Genomic DNA, 24,671 nt, shown 5'->3' with positions numbered 1-24,671 from the left:
GAAACTCAAGAGCCGCTGGGGCGGAGCCCGAAAGGATTTTTGATATAAGAATATGTCTATATGTGTTAATCGGGAATGTGAGCTATCATCATACCAAATTTCAACACAATCCGACCAGTAGTTAATGCGTGATTGAACTTCAAACAAAAAAACAAACAAATAAACAAACAAACACACAAACTTTCACGTTTATAATATTAGTATGATATTAGAACTAAAAACGGAATGGATAATAAACGTAGACAATTACGTCACCAGCTTTACTAGCGTGTTTACGGTTTAAATTCCTTCAACATGTGACCAGTTCTTTTGTTCAAATGAATATTATTTTATTTGTGACTCAGCTGTTTACAAAAAAAAAAAAGCTATATGTTGTTGTTTTTACTTTTCTTTCTTACACTTATTTGTTTAGCAATTGATGCAGTGAAATTGATATAAAGAATATGTGTGGACGATTCGTTTAATGATGTCAGGACACCGACGTTATAATTATGTGTCCTACTGTGAATTTGATTGGATGTTTTTGTTTTATTTTAGGGAGTTTCTATTCAGACCTACTGGAAATTGTGTATAGTATGAGTAATTGTATTGTGGTGATATTTATTATGGAAGAGGCAGGTATGCGATGGAATTGGAAGGTGATATCGTTGACTAGGCGTATACACTTCTCAATTGAAAATTACTCTTTCTACTGTAGGCTGCAATAAAATTGTCTTTGTACGTGTAAGCTAGCTGTTCTGAATTATACCATAGACTAAGCAACACAAGTATGTTTTATCTACGATTATACACAGTTTTAACTGACTACTCCCGTACGTAGGACGGGCTAACACCTCGTAAAATATTATTACGAATATTTATAACTAATCATTTTATGTTTAATCTGTCTTAATGTAGCAAATGTATCAATCATTCGTGAATAAATAATTAGCCATTTTCTGCTCGTCTCGTTTGGCTCCGATGGAGGAACAGAATGCCATCGTTACGTTGTGTGGTTTGTGTCTTTGGTAATTTTAAATAACGAATTAACGAACAATGGGAAAAGGTGCGGTTTCCGCCGTTGACTCACTCAGCATTCTGTAGGTTAGATTTTATGTAAAAACTTGTTCAATGATAAACTATTGGCCAAAAGTTAAGACAAGTAAACATGTTACAGATATTAAATTACATACTTGGGTCGTGAATATTGGCTTCAACCTTTTTTTTTACTTAGGAAAGAAATGAACATTCTACTCCAATTATTAAGTTTTTTCATTGACAATGAGATAGGTTGTCCCTAGGTTTAGAATTAAATTTACTAAATCGAACCAAAAACATAGTACGGCAGTGTCTATTACTGATTTCTGCCAAACCCGGTAAGTTTTTAACTGAAAGAATAGCCAATTGAAAAGACATTATTTATGTCACAGACATGAAAAGAGAAGGGAAAACAACTAGGAGCAAATAGAATTTCAAACCAGCACGTTCTGTGGTTGGGTAATTCAACTGTGTTCTTTTTTAATAAAAATTTTGTTTTAACTGGTCCAAATAGATAACATGTCTAAAGTATCCAAAAATCAATGGATATAGGCGACAATTCATATTCTATTTCAAATAAGGCTACATTTATTTGTGGTTTTGTATACAGTATGGAGAAGGAGAAGAAAGCATTTAGCCGTTTCTAGTTCGCAATAAAATTCCAAAAAGGAATTTACTATCAACTGTTGAGTAAACTTTTACCGTCTATGATAAAGTTTGCAATTTTTTACACTTTATTTCTTATAGGTTTACAATAGTTGTTTTACTTTCAGCAAATTTCTCCAAAGGTAAGTAGCTATTACCGTAGGTGGCACGGTAAGACCTAGTATCGGTATCGATGTACAGTACTTTTTCATTTTGTAGTCTCTAGAGGCCAAAAACACGATTCGTTCAAAATGTGTATATAAAAAGAAGTATTTTAATATATTGAAGTGTTTTTTACGGTTATTGGATAAGGATAAAATTCAAAAAGTATTAAATGTAAAATTCCCATGTTATTCTTTTGTAAACTGATGTGTGTTCTCTTATTTTGATCAAACTTGACAAATTTATTCATTTTATACTAAGCTATTAATATTTTACCAAAAAACAACATACTGTATGAGGAGGGTATCCCTGTAAAAACAAACCTAGGTACTGTACTTGTTAAACCTAATGTTATTTAAATAGATTTAATTGAAAATCCAATCAGTTACTTGGAAATTCGCTTAGTCTGCAGGATTGCTGTAGCGGGGGTATTTTTGGTTTATAAGATTAAACATCTTCTTAAATGCAAAGCTTCTGGCACTCTACGATGGATGAAACACTTAAATAAAGACTAAACAACCATTTAGATAACCATTAGTTTTATGACACCTATTATCATTAAGGGGGAAAAGAATTACCCTAAGTTATATTTGTTTATTTCCTCCAAAGTTGCCGTGGGTGTGTGTCTAGGTTCATTATATACGCAGGAACATCAGACAACAATAACAGGTTTCCTAAGATTAGAAATCGTTTTGTATAATCTAGAACCCCGGAACTGTAACAATATCTAGCAACTAGACTGTTAAGAAACAAATGCAGGGCGAAACTTCAATATGCTCTCAATAAACAGTAGTTTTCACCAGCAACATTTTGTACAAAATTTGAATAAGTTAGCTTAAACATTTTTTGTGTACTTTATTGTATGTCCGATTTAGTTATATAAGTTAGTCGTTTTTTGAATACGTTTAAGGTATTAATACACTAATTATAACTATAGTAAAGTCATAAAGTAGATTTACTGTAGGCCTATTTTACCATAGTACTGTACCATCCACTGTACTTTCCTTAACGTAATGTGTAAAGGTACTTACACATGAAATAAAAATTAACACTCCCCTATTAAATCAATTGAGCTGTCGGTGGCCTTCAAAGAAAACATCTTCATAGAACATGAACAACCCTTATGGCACCACAACTAAAATTCATTGTATTACTACTTTTAAATTTAAAAATCTAGGGCTTAAAATTATTGACTAAAAATTTTTGTTAAATTTTCATTCTTGGCGTGACATAATAACATGCGGATATGGACTTTCCTTCAGTTAAAATTATGGTCGTTTTGGATCAAGATTTATACTATGTCATTTGTTATCAATAGGTTGATAAACGATAGGTTTGTCCGTTTCAGACATCATTATGTTAAGCTTATAAACTTCCAATTAACTTTAAACAAAATAATGATAACAAGAACGGAATCGTTTAGATTTAGTTTAGTTTAGATTATATTTCTGCGATGTCGTCACACCAAGGAGCGTATCAAGACGAGGCTGATCTGGCAGATTTGTTGAGATCAGAAAAGCCCAATGATAACACAAACAGGCAGCTGGTTCCGTTTGTAACTATCAAAATTCTTCTGGATTTTCACAGGATTGAACTAGCGATCACTATGGTATATTTCATCACTAGTGCATAAGTGACTCTTTTTGACCCAAGGTCAAGTTTTACGATCGTGGCGAAGCTGAGGTCGGAAAATGAGCGAGGGTTGAAAGACACTTTTTGCCCGTGTGTTATTTTATTTTTTAAGCCGTGACGAACTGTAGTTTTCGTCATTTTGCATCATTAATTAACAACTAAGCTTGAAAACGAAACAATGGTAAAGATATCTCTCCAAACGACTTCCAGCTTGTTTTCAATTCTACTAATGCAAATAAGCAGCTGTTTAAGTGATTCAATCATTTCGTCTATTACAATTGGGTTACAGTTCAATATGTCGAGTGACCGACAGCGCAATAGGCTAAAACCTTAAATCCTAATAAATCGTCGATACGATAGAGACAATCGAAATTTCAAACAGCCGATTTTACTTTAAAATTATTTTTACTCCATAGGGAGTAAAACTGCTACTTTAGACCCGCAACATGCGTTGCGTTAAAAACGGCTGTTTTTGCGGCAGTACGACGAAGATTTTCGAACAAATCGTTAACATGTAACCCAAGTACTTATAACCAATTTTACACTTTGTTTCAGAATTGTATTGAATTTTGTTTTGTGTTTACAGTTGTAAGTATACAATTTATTGTTTATTTTTTTACAAACATTTCTACGTCATTCTCTGATATCAGCCTTATCTTCAATACATCTTTAAAACTCCATTAATCATTGCGCATACCAAGAACTACATGGAACATGATCTAATGGTTGATTTCTCCTCTTGTCTTAGTTACTGTATACATTTATGCGCAGATGTAATCGTGAGATAAGTAACTAATGCAAATGCATTTCATACTTAATTTAACCGTGACCTAAAATTGTTCCACCGTTGCTTCTGATTACAGTCGTATCTACTGAGCTGTTTAGGTTTTTATTCGTATAAGGATGTTTTAAATTATACTGTACGGCAAAGGTTTTGTTTCTATTACTTTACAGTTATTTCAATTATTTGTGCTTTACTGTTTGGTTATATAACTAGAGGATGAGTTATTGTTTATGATTATATCGTTTTATTTGGTTGAACGGGGTTTTAAATTACTAAAATAACAAGAAACAAATTGTAAACAAAACACGACCTCTAAAGTGCAGCGGACAGAACTAACGAGAAAATTGGCTTCAGCTGTTCCATAAGGATGGGACATAGATGGTTGTAGGGTCTGACTTAGGGGAGGTACAAATGAGGCATTTAGTTCAAAATTCCTCCGCGAACAGCGCTGTAGTAGAGAGCACTTTGGCAATGAAGGTTTACTAATCGCAAAAATAGTTCTGTTCATAAAATAAAATTATAAATGCCTCAAATTCAATTTTACTATTTTTTTAATTACAAAATTAAACTATCATAACCTAACCGAACTAACCAAACTTGCTGATAAAGAAATAATATAACAAAAGTTTAGTAATCGGAAAAATAATTCTGTTTATTAAATAAAACTAGAAATTGCTCAATTAAAATTTTATAATGACTTAATACTAAAATTAAACTGTAATAACCAAACCAAACCGACCAAACTTGCTGATAATAAAAAAATCTTGGACAAAAAGTTAACGCTACCAGCGGGATTCGAACCCGGGACCTACAGTATATCAGCCCGGCACGCTAAACAATAGACCACCGAGGCCGATGGCTGATGAACGTTTTGTTACGGTAATGGCGTTCCCTCAGCTAATAAGAAGATCTCAGCTGTCATCGTAGCCTCTTCTATACCTCCCCTGAGTAAATACCATGGTTGTAGTGGTTGTACAGTATCATAGATTAAATTGCTGCATCACTACTCAACATTACCCAACAATTATATATTTTGCAGAATTTCAGTTATTCTTTGAGATAGTTTCCGACAATCTGTCGTCTGTTTATTGACCCAGAAGTGTCAACGTTTCTCTCCGTGTGTGACAGAAGAGAGGCGGAGTGAAGGGTCGTCAGACCGTGGCCCGGGACCATGATAATTGCGACATCTACTGTAGGACATTCACCTCAATGTTACGACTATACAGAAGTACGTTGGCACCACTTAACGTCTATTACTTTTGCTATGATGACAGCTAAACGCTTTTCATACATTTTCAAATTAGTTTTTTTCAATTCATCTACACGATAGAGGTTTCTCCATTAATTACGGCCCCAGAATCTGATTCTCAACCTTTCCAAAATTGTCTAACTTTCTAGAATACAAATTCTAGCAACAGTTTGATACTACAGTATCGTGATGATCGTCCAGGTAGCCGAGTAGATATAGGTACGATTCTGGGCCAAGATTCCATTGGTTGGGGTTTGGTTTGGATAATTTGACTATCAATTAATCAATAACTTATTATCTATAAAATTGTCAACATTAGGTATTAACAACACTAGAGTTAGGAAAAAAGTGCCAAATGGAGTGACAACATAGACAGTAAAAATCATTACTGTTCAATACAAGAATGGTAACTACAACAGTTTATATGGGTAAAATAACATGTTTTAGTGGTGTGTTATAGAAGATATTCTGTAAATTTGCATGAGTTAGTCAATAGATATGTTTTGATTCCTTGAAGAACAAAGAAGACCAACTCATGTCCTTAAATGTTGAGAGATACGTCAAGATTGTTGACTTTGTAAATATACTTTAAGTACTTAAGTGCTCTTTAATCCTTTTACGGCCAACGAGGAAACTCAAACATAGCTTTTAGCGCCGACACTCTCACATTACTCGACACTTTTGTGCTTTGATTGTTCAATCGCATAAATATAAATAATTTTGGTAGTTTTTTTTTACATTTTTGTATTCTATAAGGATACCGAAAGTTCATGTGTTACCCTTACAGTTTGAACAAATGCATTGTCTTGCATTGTTTGAAGTATTACTGTAATGTTTTGTCAGTCATATGGAGGGAGAGTATTTTTGTATAAAATGTTATAAGTCATCCATATATAAATCCCAAAGTACCCATGAGCTTTTGAGAAAACTGCAAGTCACACCCCCATAAACCATCTATCTATCTATATATTAATAGGCAAGCATGTTTCTTTAAAACCTTTTTTCTCAGCTCGTGTGCATCGTAGGTAAAATCTACGCATAACGTTAGAAAGCTATTTTCCTCTAGGTGTGCAGAATCCCTTTATAAATTTAAATAGGCTCAAAGATAAGCACGAAAAATGAGTTAAAAAATTTGAAAAAATTAACATGGATCTTATGCGTTGCCATGGTGATGAAATAACAACGAAATATAAACAGAAAATTAAAACAAATGGAAGAAACTCAAATCACATGTTTTATTTACAGTGTGGGGTGAAAATAGATAAGTGAGTACAGTACATTAGATATTTTTGGTCGAGTTTCGACCACTGGACGACCTCTCGTACTTATTTAATACGCAAGCACGATTTTTGTGACAATTACTCCTCCGAAACTACTGAACCGATTGACATGTTTTTGGTGTCATTGGAAAGAGCGTAACGTGAAGTTGTGCAGGAAACCTTCTTTTTAAGGAAATAATTAGAGAGTGAGGCCCTGGGGCCCTTTAAAGTTTCGTATTTCTCCATAAGGATAACAAGGGAGATAATTTTTATTTACAGAAACATATGTTTGTTACTTGAAAATAGTCAAAGTCTACTACATAATAATTGCTGTGTATTATGACTGTTAATGTATACTACATTTCAATCAAGGATTGTGTGCCTTAAACTTTACTCATAATGGATCTCACTACTTTATTTTCATGCTGGGAATAGTAAAATTTAGTTGAGAATAAGTTACCATATTTAGACAATTTTACTATACTAATTGATGTATTTAAAATCACAAATCTTTGACATTATTAATTCATTAGAAACGAAACAGCTGATCGAGAAATCAAACAAATCATCTACTTCATGTGACTAATGTTTTTACACAAACATAGTTTTTTTAACCAATAACTTGATTCTTTTTTACTTGTATACTTAAAATGTTCGTCATGATGAGAAACCTTGCGCATTATTTCAGAAATTGCCCTTTAAGGTCGTAATTCCTTTCTAAAGGGAACTTTCCATATACCTAATGTTAAAAATACCTCAGATGTACTTTTGTATGTTATTTTTTCAATGTATTACCTTATAGAAATCAGGTGTGATTATTTGTTTGTATTACTGTATTCCGTTTTGTTTATTTCAGCCTAACTTAACCAATCAATAGTTTTGTTAATACTTATAAAGTCAAACGGGGTGAAGCCCGTGGGTAACAACCGTATACAACTTTGTTTACCGAATTCCCATTCTACAAGCATTGATCAGGTAACAGGATGAGTTCATAAACAAATAAATTTATTTTGGAAATACTATTTTATCCAAAGTTACTTTTGATTGACATGGTAGTCGGATGCATACTATACTATATTGTAAATACTTCATTTTCGTTTAATGGATTGGTGTTCAGTGCTGTTTAACGAGTGTTTACGTTTTATGACGTACCTACGAGTATTTCAACCCGAATTACAGTATGAGGGTGGTTAGGTTAGGTTAGGTTAGCTATGAGGTTAGGTGTGGTTGAGATGTATTGATTAGCTTTGATACTGGCAAACACACACTGTTTCTTTGGCCGGGATCGTTTATTAAAAACCTGATGTTCAAGGACAGCGGGGTCCAGATTTGAATTGCCAAAAGTCACAGAATTTTGTCAGGATTCCTCTCCTAAAGTCATCTTTTGATTATTACAGTAGTTGAATCGTCGGGTAAGTTACATCCACACATTTTTACTTTAAGCAGTTAATGAACTAAATGTGTTTTTTTATTAATCTTTAATAGACTCTAATTAGCACTTCGCAAAAAATTTGACACCTTCATCATAGGCATATACATACAGTAATATTGAAAACTAAATGTTATCAAACTAACATAGTAACGTTTAATTAATATTGTATTAAATATGGACTAGTGTACCTGTTGCTTGAATTCGAGCAATTGCGAAGTATTACAGCTAATGGCGTTATTTTAAAACGAATAACAGTCATAATTTCCGATATCTTTAAAAGAGTCGACTCAAAGATTATGGAAATACTCACGATTTAGATAAAAGTTCGATATAATCAACATTTCTTCATTTCTTGTAAATATCTTAAATATTTCATTTAAACCAAGTCAGTACCTAAATGTTTGTAGCAAACTTTTGCTTAAAATACAACTAAAATATTAACAGCAATTAAATGATCCAGCTAATCATAATGTAAACAAATACGTTCTTCTTAAGGATAACATGGGGACTGTAAAAGCCACTGGTGTAGAGCCCAAGGACTTTATCAAAAATGTAAGATCAGTTTGCAAATATACACACCTAGACGAACATTTTGGTATGTAATAAGTGGGGTTAAATTTTAAAACAAAAAGCCTTATTGTCCACAAAGTTTCATGTAGCGTATTAATAATATAGATAGGTAGATATTCCACAATTAATTTTGGCAAAATCTGACTCAGTTATTTAAAAAAGATTGAGTCGCTCTATAATTTTAAAATTGTATTTGTAGTGTATTCGTCACGAAAAACATGTTTAATGTGGATAACAATGATGATTGGGTATGTTGTTGCTCAATTACCGGATAACAATTTCCGGATGGATCCTCCCGTCGGCCATGTGCCCGGAGGTGAACCGGACCACGGCGTGCAGCTCGTGTGATCCGGTCCCAGGCAAGGTCAGTTCCTCAGTTGGCTTGGAGGATCTTACGTCTGCACATTCGCCACATTCGCGGGATCCCAGGTAGTTTATGCGGTAAATCACTCCTCAAGTGCAGCAATTCTGTGCTTTTAGTGCGGTTGGGTGTTCATCGTTTATTTTCGGTGTACTAAGTGAGCGAGTGCTTCTGTTCTTTTTGGTTCGATTTGTTGCTATGAACATTCGGTGAGGTGTTGGACCCCTGCTCATTGTTACTAATTAAAAGTAAGTAGTATAGTTTACGTATGTGAAAAGTGTAAATTGCCTTATATTTTAAATTACAAGGCTCGAATGTTGTAAAATTTCTGACCTCTCTAATTTAATCTTGATGGAATACACATACCATCTTGGGCCTGTTTTTAGTCTTAAGCTTAAAAAAAACATTGTTGCACATACATCAAGAAGGAATACCCTGTGGCGATGGTACGACTAGCCTATTACCTTTTTCCGCGCTCCCTTGCATCACAGAATCCACGGACACCTGCGAGTGCAATCCAACAAAGGGAAAAGAATTTATAGTAAAATGCGCCATGGAGTGCCCTATTTAAAAATTTGATTTATTTTAAATTATGATACCGGATATATCAAACAATTTGAAATGTACAAAAACTTATGTAAAAATGCCACCCTGTCCCCCACAGTTCAAACCAATCTGAACAAAATAGTTTTGATTTTTTTAAATGTTTGATGTACAATACAATTTAGAATTAATACAGCTAAAATAACAAATTCGAATGTTCTTTATCAAACCGTTTCATTGTTGCGTGTTCACTAAATCAGCTGATTGATTTGGAATGCCAAAAACAGCCGTTAATATCCTTACTGCTATATTCCTCTTATATAGTAGTTTTTCCCTCGAAACTTTTTTTTTCAAATTTGATATTATTAAGTTGGCCCACCATTTAGTTCTGATTCGACAATTGTATTATATGTTAACCTGTTAACCTGAAATATTATCGGGAACACATATCTACATATTTCGAGATATTTATTATCTCTGTATTTCTAAGTTTATTTTATTTTATTTTATGAGTTACAAAAAGTTTGAGAATCCTAGGATTGGTCCTTATGTCTTGGGATTGATCTAGCTACTCCCGGGATCGAGACCCCTTATGCATACTTAACATACCAACTGTCACTGCTTCGTCATAACCATGCCCTTGCTGTGTGTGAGATTAGTACACGCCCTGTCGTTGATAAACCGGTTCCAGCTCAGTTTAATTACATCACAATGGCGCCGACATTTTTATTGAAGTCTTCATAGCTATTGTTTCTTCGCAAGCTTTAGTTGTCAGAGTGCCAACAAGAAACTTGACATCCTTGGGTTGCTGAGGAAGTTGTAGTTTCTTTACTCTAGTTCTAGTTTCTAGTTCGTTGCATAGTACGAACCTTGAAGCGATTTCAGCTTTGTACTTATTGCATGATTTAACATTATAAATTGCTAACTTGTCACTTGATTTGATCAAATTTAGCTTACTCTTCCATGCAAGATGATAAAGCAGACAATTTTTCATTACGACAGTTAACCAGTCCTTCTTTGAATCAAAGACAAAAAAATGTTGAAATTAAGCTTAACCCTGCCGTTCACATATTCTTATAAGGGATTCCCCAAGAATAAATAGCAACAACTATGTGAAATTATATTAGTAAAAACTTCAATGGTATTGAATCGAAAAACTTGTAGTCTCCGTTGTATTTTGCTTTCCCTGTACAATGGTTTCTGTCCAAAAGCATCCTTTGATGAGCGGTGCCTCGTCACAAATACTTTATAACCTAAACATATTCACATTATGTAACCTACTAATTAGCTTACATGTCGTTTATATCTTGATATTGTTTATGGTTTGTCTATTTAGTAAGTTGTATAGTATCATCCAAAACAAACTGTAACATAATACTGTACATACTGTCCCCTTGTTTTAGCTACGGTACTGTTATATTTACCATTTCTCACTAGCGCCGCAGAACAGAATCATAATTATATTTACTATTTACTCCTTCAAAAAGTTATTTGAAATTGTAGAAAGTGGAAGAAAATGGTATAATTGAAACCGAACATTTATTGTAAAGCACTAGCATTGAATATTTCAACAATCCATGAAAAGGTATTGAGGAAGACAAGATAAATAAAATGCGCCTGAAAAATACCGCCATAGATACATTATTACCACATGCAATGACGTCACCCTATAAAGCCAGCTGATTACAAAGTCAAGCTACATATTTTCAATGCGCGAATCAAGGTGCGTTCAGGGAAACGAATAAATAACTTGTTTGCGTCCGTCAGTGAAGCGTGATACATCTTTTCTACCATAAACATGTTTGACCTTTTGCACATAGCCAATGTAACGTTTAAAACAAAAAACTTGTTCAAATAAGGATATGAAGTTTTTGCACACGATTGTTATGAAATGTTGATCTTAAAATGGATATAAAATGTTTGCATGAATATTTTATAGCGCAGTCTATTGCAACGATATCATCATTAATAGACCGCCCAATGCTGTAGTTGTAAAAGGCATTTAAGCCTAGAATCGATCTCGCTTTGGATGAAACCAGCCACCTTCACATTTGAAGGCGAGGACTGTCACTCAGACAACTCTGAATAAGTTCCAAACACATTTTTGACGAACTTTTTACAGTCTGTTTAGTAAAGTATTTGGTCTTATTTATATTTTCACCTGACTTCAATATTATTATTTATGTGGTGGTTTCTATCACAACATAAACTTTTCCCCTCCTTCCTAAGTATAGGCGGGAGCGAGTTGGTCTAATGGTTCCGCGGCGCTTTGGTCCGTGAGGTCCCAAGTTCAAATCCCGACATGCACCAATGGATTCCCAGGGATAATGCCATGACCCTCTAACTCACAGGTCGTTAAAATTAGGACGAGAAATTTGCTTGGAGAGTTTAAATTAGATGATTCCACAACTTGCAATAGTCCTACATACATTTGGTGTTTCTTGCGTAAAGTGCAATCAGCTGTTGGCTTTCTCCGCCCTCTTCCTACACCTCGGGCAAGGACAACTGTCGGTTGTTGATCTCCCAGGATATGTTTAATTATCCTGCCTCGTCCTACAACGCTACAACGAGGATGTCCTATGTTGTGTAAAATAAACAAAGGCTTAGCAAGGAAGGGTTAAGTAACGTGTAAATGATTTCTTTGTTTGCAGCGAAGAGACACTTGCAGTTTGCTCTTGATTGGATCTAACGTAGAATGGTAAGAAATGGTAAAACGTAATTGTTTACCAAAACCTAAAATCTACAGGATAGCTACACAAGTAAACTATTGGAACAAGGATTTTTAGCCGACCTAGGCGACCTAGGTTGAATTGATAGTAAGCAGACACTGATATTTTTACAAGGACAACATCGAAGTAGACAAACAAGTTTAAAGTTACCGGTAGGCCTACTTTTCTGTAAAGGAAATATTGTATGATAGATTTTTTCTATAGGTAGTTTTGTAAATCAATTACAAAGATGGACAAACAGTCAGTCAATGGCAAAATTTTGTTTATGATTTTTATCCGAAAACTTAAAGATCTTAATGTTACAAAGTTTTAGATTATTAAATTGCCGAATACTGTACCCCTACTTCGTTATTAGTATATTGGGCTAAAATCTAATTGACATTGCTGGTTCGAGAATCGAAATTTATTTTATCACTGTTATACAAGGCTCTAGCACGTGACTGTACAGCATTGCAGTACTTCAATCTAGGCCTAGAGTTTGTGGAATGACCACTTGGATATAATCAATTGGTGACTGGTGGGATTTGAACCCGTGACCTCGGCGGATGTCCTGCGCTCTACCCCTAGTACCTCTGATCTACCACTGCGATCACCACTCATGTCATGTGACTAAAATGAGACGACGAAATTAAATTAACATAATGGTTATTGCCCTCAAATATTACAAATCAATTACTTGGTATTTAAGAAGAAAACCTTTAGAGCCTAAAGTTAGGTACAGTACTCTTTTTGATATGAGCTCAAAAAAGCGCCGAAGTTGAAAAGACACTTGGTTCGTTGATTTTCGTTTCACTGCGCTGCTAAAATCTCAAGACTACATTGCACACAACTTAATAAATTAGCACCCAAATTATTTCCGTCTTGTTTGCTATGGTATACGAACAGCTGTTACCGTTATTGTGAAGTAACATGTATTACCATTGACTATACACTCCGCCAACACAATAATACAAATTTGTCAACTTTGTCGCTATTGTGCATAAAGGGAGATATTTCGACGTTTTTGTAGGGAAATATACAATTTAACATGATTAGTAAACACATAAACACGATGAAGTCAAATTTTTTATCAATCGGAACTGTTTTCCTCCGCAAAATCAGCGGATGAATGTTTAAGTAGGAAAATGTATTACTTTTGACGTCCTTGCCCAGATTTATTTGACTACTAAAAATCATCTTAGATTATAAAAGTGTCCTTCGTGGTCTACTTTGTGTCGCGGAGGAAGTAAACCAAGTGTGACGTATTTACCGGAAACAGGCCAGGGATACAGGAACATCCTGTAGGCTACAAGCGGATGACAAACAAGACAAAGTGATAATTACCTGCATGGGGAAAGTGTCGGACATGGGGGTGCTTTGTCGCTACTAGCATTTACACGGGAGAATGGGTGAAACACGGAATTTTAATTTATTTCTTTGACAAACGGATTTTTCATTTAATTACACGATAACGTATTTTGTATGTACTAGTAGTACCCTCAAAAATATTTATATATTTATATGTCTCGTACTTTAGGGGGTAGCTCTTTCACTGTGCCTGTAGATAAAAACTATTTTGCTTCAGGCTAAGTTTAGAGGGCCGTGGCATTATCACACACCAGTAGCTAAAAGTTATAGGCTTTGGTGATTGACGCGATTTGAACCCGAAAATGTTACAATCAAAGTCTCTTAGGTGAGAAGAATAATTTTTGTGTTAAGATATTCTCCTTAAAAAATATGTTTACAAAATACGTAAGCAGTTAATTCTTATAAATTATTAATTTAGTGTATAACTTTATAAGAATCACCATAAGTTAAAAGAGATTTAGCCTACTTGCCTCCTAAAAATTGCATATTAAAAAAAATGTCATAACCGTTTGTAAGATATCAGTTTCAAATCTTTCTTGTAGCCTTATCATAAAAGTGAAAAGGCCCTGAATGCTATGTGATATATTTTTGTAGGTACTTTCACATCTTTGGACTTAACGCTCTAGTCCGGATCAGTTTTACACATTATTCCAGATTAGGTCTTGAGGTTCATGGAATTATTTCATTACTAAATGCCATTAAATTGTTGCCAAGACTTCAGTGACCGAAACTTGGCGCTCTACTACTAGACCAGTTCGCTTGCTGGGAAACACTGGGAAGTAACGTCAAATGTTTACGTACCCTACAATCATCAATGATATCTTAGGAACTCAACTGTGTTTCTTTTAAAATTGTTCGTCTCCATTACATTACTAATCGGGATGTGCAACTCCGCATACTTTGACCTAAAATATGATCGAAGAATGATTGTAGAATATCGTAGGATTCATTGTGTAGCTACACTAAAAATACCAGTTTTTTATTCACCCGGGGCCGATCAAGAACAGCTGGGTCCAGCCAGTTTCAAAATTAAAAGATTGGCCTCAGCTTATTCCATACAACCCAACCTCTTTCACATGCTCTATTCCCTCTATGTCTGTGTTCGTGTTATTCCAACTACATTATTGTACATTGTTGCAGATGTGGGGCAAGTTTTCCAAGTACGTGATGCGGACACTGGTCTGGTTACTGAGGTTAACCGTGTGGCCGTACTCGAGACTGATGGCCGTATTCCGTAAGAAGACGCCACTGCCGGCCATAGACAACAATCTACTACTTCACAGCGCCACGTCATTGGCTGACAAAATACGGAACAGAGAAGTAATAGAAATTTCCTATTTTATTGAGTTTTAGCGGTTTACACCATTTTGGCAAATTTTGATCATCTGCACCAAAAACATTTTGATTTATCACGCTTTACACCTTCACGTGGTTGTTTTTTTCCTAGGAGGTGCTCCGAGTGAACAAATTAGATTACCCATAACAAAATCTGCTGTGAAGTTATTCATGGTTTTATGCAGGTTTGCTGCGAGGAGGTGGTCCAAGCGTACATCGCCAGGGTGAAGGCAGTCAACCCTCTTCTCAACGCTGTTGTACAGGACAGGTTTGAACAAGCGCTACAAGAGGCTAGAACTGTAGATTTGCAGTTAGCCTCGGGAGTTTACAATCCTGACCAGCTCAAGAAGGACAGACCGTTGTTTGGAGTCCCTATCACCATCAAGGAGAGCATTGCCGTGCAGGGTGAGTAAAAATGATGGGTGTTTTTTTTTCAAAAGTTTTATCTTTAATTGTTATACACATAGCAGATTTCCTGTCTCAGCTCTGACTCGTCCTTTGTAGCGGATGACCCCCCAGGCCCGCAGTTTGCATGAAACACGCTATGGGCCCAAGAGATGGGACCACTAATACTTCTTTAGTTAGATCAAGTAATGTATTGATTAAATTGATTTAGAAAAATCTAAAAGTTGATAAAAAATTGATCCGCTCAAGTCATCATTTAACATTTGTGTACATTCATCTAAAAAATCACATAACTTTGACAAACCATAACAAACACTATATTATTGAATTATTTTTACTTGGGTTCTTGAAAAGGTTATCCGTTTACATTCCAACATTAAATACTTTTCAATTAAATTAACTAATGATACTATATGGACTGAGTTTTACTTTTTTCAATAGGTTTTACAAAAATAGAATATTTACAAGTGTATCTTTAAAATAATGTGGACATTTTCATTGAGAGAAAACTAGTGAAAGTGAAGTACGGTATACGATCTATCGATTCTAGGTGGAGGTTATTTCTTGATGTTTGCCTGTGTTCACCTTGACTTTGCCATTATTTATTGGTTATAAGATTATATGTTTGTTTGATAGAGGAAAATGTTCTGCAACTGGCTGCTGCCTCTAAAAATCCTACAACTCAAAAGCATTAATTAATTCGCTACATTCTATAATCGGAACTAACTCTTGTTATTTTTTAGCTTGTAAATAATATTCCATTCCATGCCATATTAGAAAATCAACTGATAAAAAAGTCTAAAAACACAAAAAATATCTCCACAAGAAAACAGAGCAAACTTACAGATTAACCGAATTTCCATTTGTCTGATTACATTTTCGTCAAAATATTTCCTTCAGTCAGCTTTTTTCCCTATTTTAAAATAAAATTAGTTATTTATCACGCTTTACACCTCCACGTGGTTGTTTTTGTCCTAGGAGGTGCTCCGAGTGAACAAATTTGATTACCCATAACAAAATCTGCTGTGAAGTTATTCATGGTTTTATCCAGGTTTGCTGCGAGGAGGTGGTCCAAGCGTACATCGCCGACGAGTTAGGTTGGATGCTGCATCCAAGTTAATATAGTGTTTTTAAATCAACACAGCTTCACAGGTTTATACCGAATTTCATCAAAACTGGATACTTATTTTTCAGTAAAATATATTGTAAGAAACGGACGCGATCTTGCGGATCGGTGGAGTTTCTTGTTTCGCGACCCTCCCAGTGTCGTGGTAGCTGGTGGTGTGCAGCTCATAGTCACTCACGCCTTCTTTTGCCCCTTGGATCTCATAAATTAATTAATTGTATCTATAAATTCAATTTGTTTTTGGTATATATTGTAGCCAATAATAACTATGTGTTTATTGATCCATGAAGAAATTGTTAAACTAACATATATTTTGGATATGTGAGATCATTATTTACGAGAACATTTTTTGTCCTACCTTAATATTCTAGGGCGTTTGTTAGAGCTCAGAATTGCTTGAGCACAGAACGTTTTACTTCAGGCTAAGTCTAGGAGGGCCAAAGCATTCATATCTAAAGCAATAACTGGTGAACTTGAACATTGGACCTCCGAACCCAAAGCTCTGATCTCTATTACTAGACTAGCTCGCACCCAGGTAAGAGTGAGGCAATTCTATAGCCTAAAATATAAGACCCTCGCATGTTTCCATTCTTCTTTGTCAATCTTTCATCACTTTCAGGTATGAGCCACAACGCAGGTAGAGTGAAGCCCAAGGAGAGAGTGGCCGCAGCGGACGCTAGTTTTGTTCGGAGACTGAAGGAGGCCGGAGTGATCCCTCTCTTAGTGTCAAACACTCCGGAAGTCTGCATGAGCTGGGAGACATACAACAATGTGACGGGACGCACCAATAACCCCTACGACATCAGGAGAACTGCTGGCGGCTCTTCTGGGGGAGAGGTAGGATGGGAAATCTTATAATATTATAAATAAATTCTAAGACTTTACATACACTGTTATTAAATGAAAAAAAATGTGTCTTCTCTTGAAATATTCACATGTTAAAAATATTTTTCATTGAGATAATTGAGCATGTGATAATGTGGACCGAGCTTTATGTTTGAAATATTATAAGTTGGGAAAGATATATCACATAAACAGTCTTACCATGCTTAATTGATATTAGCAGAATTTGAAATACAAATATGAACAGAAAATTTTAATTTACTGTTACTGCATTAAAAAAAATTAACATTGAATTCAACTTAGTTTTAACAACTCATGGAATGTGTATTGTCCAGGCATCTTTGCTAGGTGCAGGAGCTTCAGTTATTGGCCTAGCTTCAGACATCGGAGGTTCAGGACGAATACCAGCTCTGTTCTGTGGTGTTTACGGACATAAACCAACTCCTGGTGCGTAGTGAAACTACTGATGATTGATGAAGCTTTATAATAATTGAACTTTTATGTGTTAATCGGAATCTGTCAAAGCTTTTTTTTAAACGCAAGGCAGCTATTTTTAAAGCCATTTGAAATTGATTTAATGTATCGTAAGGATTCAAGATTTGTATTTGTCATTAAGGGTATAAAATGATTCATTTGAAATGGTCTGATATTAAATTAAAATATAAATCTTTCTATGAACGGATTGGAAAGTTCCCACCCTTTCTTTTCATGGCAATATGCTGTCCTTATAAAATGTCTTACACAGAGTTGTTTCTTTTTTTCAAACTCAACCAAAATTACAAGAACAAAGAGTCACTGTTTAGAAACAAAACAAGCTTATAATGTGGCAGCCCTAATTTTCTTTTACTTAATTACCGTTAACCTGATATGCATCTACATGTTTCAGTTTGATTGGGAATTTATTGCATAAATTTTGTGAGTGTGCTGTGTAAACACAATAACGCCATAGCATATCAGCTGATTGGTAATGAAGTAAAGGAAGTAAGGCTGCCAACTTTTGAGCTTGATTTGTCCCTAAATAGTGACTCTCTATACTATACATGCAATTTCCTTTGCATTTGACGAAAAGCACTGTACATTGTCCACTTTCTCTTTTAGAAGTGTTATGCTAAAATCACCTCTTTTGGGTGCTCCAGCCTCATTACGGAAATGTTCCAGGCTACACGGGTATTGACGGACACATTCCAGTGTCAGAAGATCCTGATTGGGCTAACTTCTTCTCGATTGCTCCGATGTGTAGATATGCGGAGGATCTTCCTCTGTATATGAGATCCATCAGCGATCCTGAGAAACGAGACTTTCTTAGACTCGATGAACCGGTAATGACCTTAGGCCAAGTAGTTGAAGAAAATTATTTACTATATCACTTTATTGACATTAGCCACTATATAATCCATTCACAAAATTTAAGTGGTTTGGGTGGAAGCGATCTCCAACTCACCTTAACTAGCTAATCTGCTGATATGTAGATATAGAGCAAAAAGTGTTAGGAGAACCCATGAAAGCTTTCCCCCCCCCCCTACTAAATTTTGTCAAGAGACAATAATCTCTTAACAATTATTGTACAACGTGTTATTATAAAAGACTCACATGATAAAAATACAATTTCTGTATATATATACTTAATATTTTTATATAGGTGGTAATGTATTTTGGCCCACTACGGTGCCATCTTTCAGACCAACTAGAACATCAAGATGGTTGTGTTTGACAGAAATTGTGTTTTCAAGGGATTGTTTATTAATCAAGGGATTGATTATTTGTATAGTTACACTATAGTTGTGAAGAAGAGTGACGGATGAGTGTTTATTTTTTTACTCCGGATGCTCTGAAATTATTGCTCTTGTTATATTTACTCTCTATACAGATAAAATTGCTGTTCATCTATTTAATTCTTAAAATTACCAGTACCGGTTTATTGATGTCCAAAAACCATAAATTTTACAAAACATTGATTTCAACAACAATTTCAAGTTTAGAACTACTCACTTGAAACATTTCATTCTTTAACGTCTTTTTTTGTACAATCTTTAATATTGTTATACTAATTCCCATGGATAGAAACTAAAATAAAAATGTAAGTAAAATAATCCCTTTTGACTTCTCAATTCAATCTCTTATTAAAAAATAATTAAGCTGTTAAGACGTTTTTTTTTTACTTTAATTTTAATAAATGCAAGAAAAAAGTGTATACTTTTTACATTAAAATCTGCATCCATGGGGGGACAAAATCTATAATATTAAAACGAAATAGTGTTTTTTTATTTCACGATTCTGAATCAACCACTCGACGGATTTTCATGATTTTTGTGTTGAAAGAAAGATAATTTTGAGAACTAGGGAATGTCGAAGCCATAAATTTAGTTTAGGGTCCCAGTTTTTTAGAAATTAAGTTTTAATTTTTAAAAAGTCTAGCAGCCGACCTAAGATTCTAAACTAGCTTTTGGCATAAAATAATTTGCTTAACATAACAGCTGTAAACATTCATCTTTTGTGTCACAAATTCAGCATTTGGATAAAAATGTAAAGACATACTTAAGGTTGACTTATTTATACTATGTGTAATGCGTCCATTGATACGTCCAATTCTTCTGTAAGAGGATGACAGATTAATTAAATTATACATAGTAAAATACTAGGATGTTTAAATTATTTTTAAAGCAATCTTTGTAATCTTCGATTTGTTTTAGAGCAATACTAGCTGTAACCCGCGGGCTTTGCCCCGTTTAACTTCTTAATTTTCAAGATGATCTCGTATCAAATGAAAGCTAAACAGGTAAAATGTTGCAGGTGGATCTAAAGAAGATAAAAGTGTATTACATGGAAGAAGATCCTTCAGTGCTCACAAACAAAGTTCATCCTGAGTTGAAGACAGCAATGAGACGAGCGGTCGCTCACTTTGCCAACAAGTACAATATCATAGCACAGGAGGTTGGTAGGGAAGTGAATCAGTAGAATTATGTGCAGAGGGGTTTCCAATCTTTCACTTTGATACATGCAATGCTTTCAATTTAATTTTGATAGAACTTATTGCCACTTTATACTCTTAGTAGACTCCCTTTCATATGTACCAGTTTTGTGTGAAAAATGGATAGCCTGGACAGCCATAAGTTTGACTAATCTACCTGAACACAAGTGGGATTTTGTCTCTGTGAACAAATACACAGTGAACTTCCGTTAGTCCAACATCTCACGGTTAGGAATGCCCGTTACCTTAATAATGTTATCCTAAAGGAGATTATTTATGTTGGTCTGATTTTGAGTAACGGTTGTGTTAGTTAACCTTGTTATTCCTAATACAGTTTTATCTCAATAACATCACAGGACTGTATTCACTAACATGGCACATCCTTTAGTGACATTCAGAGTTGTAGCCACCTGATGTTAAATTGGTTTTAAATTACTTTCATCTTTCATTTTTTCGAATGGGTAGCCTCCGGATTATCGAGATACAATTAAAGTGGTTTAAATACCTGTAATGTCGACAATCTCAAGTGGTTGTGAAACAACTAGTTTCGGCTCAAAACCTGAAGATGGCTCCGTTATGAGCCGAAACTAGTTGTTTCACAACCACTTGAGATTGTCGACATTACAGGTATTTAAACCACTTTAATTACTTTCATCATTTCCAAATAGATTGAAATTTGGAACTGATGAAGGTAATGTAAAACCAATTTAATATATATATATATATCAGTTCTGGGGCTACAACAAAGAATTTTATGCCACCTGATAGTCTTTAATTTCTAGTAATCCGGCATGGGGCTGTTCTTAACCGTGCTAAAATTATTGGAAGTCCATTGCAATTTCATTCACTGATCTAGTGATTTTTCTAAGTAATCCTACATGGCATAATTACAAGTGTATCAAAATCATTAATGGTGATTCAAAATCCAACTAGAAAGTACATTTTTCAATTCTAATATAAGAATTTGTTAAGTACCTACAGTAGTAATTATCTTGTTGCAGGTTTCAATCAAGGAAATTGAAGAAGTTTTTCAGGTTGCAGGAGTTGTAATGTTACGGATGAAATCATGTCACACAGTTTACCAAAAGACTGAAGACAATCCTGAAGTAAGATAGTTTTCAATAAATCGCTAATCCAATTTCCAAATGCACGGATTTTCATTCAATATAGTAGTTCATAATCTGCAAGCACTGTACCTAAACCAATATTAATTTATTATTTAAATGACTTTTTGTATAGTTAATAGTTATTATTGTACAGCCTAATTTCATCTACCAATCTATAAAGAAGGTATCTCATAACTAATTATGTTGACTTTACAAATAATTTTATTTGAGAGCCATGATAAAACACTTAAAGTGAAAGTAAATAATTTAGCTATGAGAAAATGAAGGCTGAATTCGAACGCTAAGCAAAACAGTGTCAAAAACCTCTCAGGTTAATCCAAATAAACTATTGGTTTAATAGAAGGTTTTGCTTAACCATACTTGATGCGTATATAGCTTGTATGTAGTTTCTGGAATGCAAATATTCCAATCCTGTTAAACGTAAGTGATACTTCTGGATTGGAGGGAATCTTTGAGCTCAATGACAATATTCAAGCGTTTTGAGGAAGGGTATTTTCAGGAGGTCAAGATGAGATTTCTGAAATTTCTTTTCTATACAGGAATGGAACAGTGTGATCCTGACCTACATGAAGTATGTCTTTGGTTGCACGAATCACACGCATCCACCTTTTGTTTATGGACCCATCAAGAAGTACGCAGATAGTATCTCGGACAAGGAGTTCCAAGAAATGCTTCAGACCAAGAAGACACTCATTGAAAAATTTGATGTAAGTTAGCATTTACAAAGCCATAGTGTACTTTTAAAATTTTAATTCCAGTTTAGATGAGAGTGGGCTGATTCTAGTGGGCTAAAATATTATGTTGATGCTAGAATAACATTTCATAAATATTTTTTAGATTCAGTTTAAGAAGTAGGAAAAAATGGGTATATAACTAATATGTTTAACGAGTGGATTATTATATTTTGTAAATGTAGCATCATATTTTTTTTGAGTTTATCCACCCCAGTGGCATTTCCTAAGTTCTTTTGTAAAAATGGTCTAAACCCTGGTCTTATTACTATCTTATGTTGGCCTTTTGTTAGATAAGATCATTAATTGATAGTCCAATGACAAATGGCATCTAGGTCTGTTAATGTTAATGTTAATGTCTGTTAAATCTTGCTTTGGTTCACGTCCAAATTTCTATAGTCTCTGTGTACATTTCTGCAACATGCCCAGTCCCATGTAGAATTAAAGCATAATGGGTTAGTCAATGAACGTAAACGTTTATCCTAAGTACTTAACAAGTACGGTTACTAATCTTGGCTTTAAGTAGACACCACACGACCCACATTCCACCTCGTACTCCATGGTTAAGCTTTGTCATATATGTATCTATGTAATGCTGATGTGATCACTTTGTCTGGATTTATCATATTTTTAACAGCAATTTTCAAACACACAATTTTGTTCCAGGATATGTTGAAGGATGATGGTGTATTCTTGTACCCCACATTCCACGATATGACTAACTTCCACCTCCAGTTCTACTACAAGCTTCTCAACATTGGTTATTGCACGCTTTTCAACCTGATAGAACTTCCTACTTGCTCTTGTCCTACAGGACTGGCCAAGGATGGCAGACCTACAGGGTTCCAGGTGGGTAGAATTAGTTTGGTGAATTGTTTGTACATTAAAATCAAGAAGGAAAAAATTAGGTAAATTTACCTACTAGAGCACATGTAAAAAGGATAGGGTATCAACAGACTGGCGTTCAAAAAGTGAAAAAGTACGCCAAGTGCATTTAACAATTTTTGTAGTCAAAATCCCAGACAATATTGAAACAGTTTTAAAGTTCCAAACCTAAATCAGCTGTTAATTATAGTACTTTTACAAATTTAGGCGTTTTGAGGGGAAAGTTTACTAAGTTCCCCCATGACTTCTTTAAGCTTAATTTATATATCAGCTGATCAACTGTCGGCTGTTGTTTCAAAGTTGGGGTGATGCGGAGGGGAATGGAATCGCTTACCCTCAAACCGCCTAAATTTTATACTATTCTCCACTTCTTTTCAAATAAACCAAGCATCCTAAATTGTAGTCTTCATAAACTATCAATTAATTGTATCAATATTAGATAAATGGTTAGATAAGAGGGGATGGATAAGGATGTGCTACAACTCAGATCATGTTTATGTGGTTATCTTTCTACGAAAGGTAAAAAACTGGGCAGTTTATGTCAATCTTGAAGGTAGAATAAGCCATAACACACATTACACCATTCAAGGACCCTAGTGCCATTTAAAGCCAATTCTCAAAAGATTAATTTCCACGTTGATATATTTGAATTTCGACCCTTAAGAAAGTTAAGTCACTGTTTCTTCACTCAGCATTATTTATTTCTACATCGCCACTACTTAAATTATTTGTCCTCAGCCATCTCTACTTATCCTAATGAAAATGTAATTAAACTATAAATAATTCAAACAATGAATATAAAAGCTTTTTAAAATGAATTGTTGAAATTCTTTTTTGAGACACATGCTGCTTTGTTTCTCATAACAAAATTTGTTGTAGGTGGCTGCCAACAAGCACCAAGATCGTTTAGTGTTTGCCGTCGCTAAGGAGCTAGAATCTGCTTTCGGAGGATGGGTTCCCCCACCCTCCCCCCTTCAAGCATCCAAGGGAGAAGACACGACAGATAAACGAGTTGTTCAAGGAGCTTGACATACGTAGACTTGCAAACAACTTTTGTTGTGGATTCAGAAAAAAATTTCTGAAACCTAATTTTCGCAGGGACCAACTGATAAGAGGTGATATTTGGCTGTGGATATATGATTGTTACCGTCCATGTCTTGCTATGTGTTTACTTAAAACTCTATTCAGTTAGAATGGACACAGATAGTGAGTTTTACAGAATTGGAATGTTCAAACAAAACGGAACAACTTACAACTTTGTTATCTATTTTCGTATTTATTTGTAGACTGGTAGAAAAGTGTCACAATATTTGTAAAAACTCATGTTGTTGTAAGCTACCTAATAAGTTCAAATAGGAAAAATGTAAAAGATTATTGTACATTCGATAAAAATACATCTTACAAGGTCACTGTTCAGATTATCTTACACATTTTGTATGAAAATGTTGAAGAACTGTAAATACAATAGTACTATTCTTTCAACATTGATTTTACACTTTTGTATTAGCAATATTGTAAATA

At 34.6% G+C, this 24,671-nt stretch overlaps 1 protein-coding gene across 2 annotated transcripts in view; it reads left to right on the top strand.

Moving 5' to 3' along the window:
• Nucleotides 1-24,669, top strand: part of LOC129005943 (fatty-acid amide hydrolase 2-A-like) — a 40,086-nt gene extending 15,417 nt beyond the window's left edge. Inside the window, exons 1-11 of one of the 2 annotated variants that reach the window (XM_054434980.1) lie at nt 9,142-9,359; nt 14,871-15,050; nt 15,251-15,470; nt 17,216-17,433; nt 17,775-17,886; nt 18,598-18,758; nt 20,230-20,370; nt 21,409-21,513; nt 22,074-22,241; nt 22,932-23,114; nt 24,030-24,669. In XM_054434980.1, the coding sequence (XP_054290955.1) occupies nt 14,871-15,050; nt 15,251-15,470; nt 17,216-17,433; nt 17,775-17,886; nt 18,598-18,758; nt 20,230-20,370; nt 21,409-21,513; nt 22,074-22,241; nt 22,932-23,114; nt 24,030-24,179 (1,638 nt within the window). In that variant the 5' untranslated portion in view covers nt 9,142-9,359 and the 3' untranslated portion in view covers nt 24,180-24,669. Of the gene's footprint in view, nt 1-9,141; nt 9,360-14,870; nt 15,051-15,250; nt 15,471-17,215; nt 17,434-17,774; nt 17,887-18,597; nt 18,759-20,229; nt 20,371-21,408; nt 21,514-22,073; nt 22,242-22,931; nt 23,115-24,029 lie in introns of those variants that run through there. The other variant, XM_054434979.1, reaches the window with a different exon arrangement.
• Nucleotides 24,670-24,671: the final 2 nt, after the last annotated feature.

This window comes from Macrosteles quadrilineatus, unplaced genomic scaffold, assembly GCF_028750875.1.
Source record: "Macrosteles quadrilineatus isolate MER2022 unplaced genomic scaffold, UCM_ALF_1.0 Scaffold_46__1_contigs__length_943047, whole genome shotgun sequence".
In the NCBI taxonomy this organism is placed as follows: domain Eukaryota; kingdom Metazoa; phylum Arthropoda; class Insecta; order Hemiptera; family Cicadellidae; genus Macrosteles; species Macrosteles quadrilineatus.
Note: the sequence above shows the minus strand (reverse complement) of the source record. Positions and strands in the feature narration are given on the sequence as shown.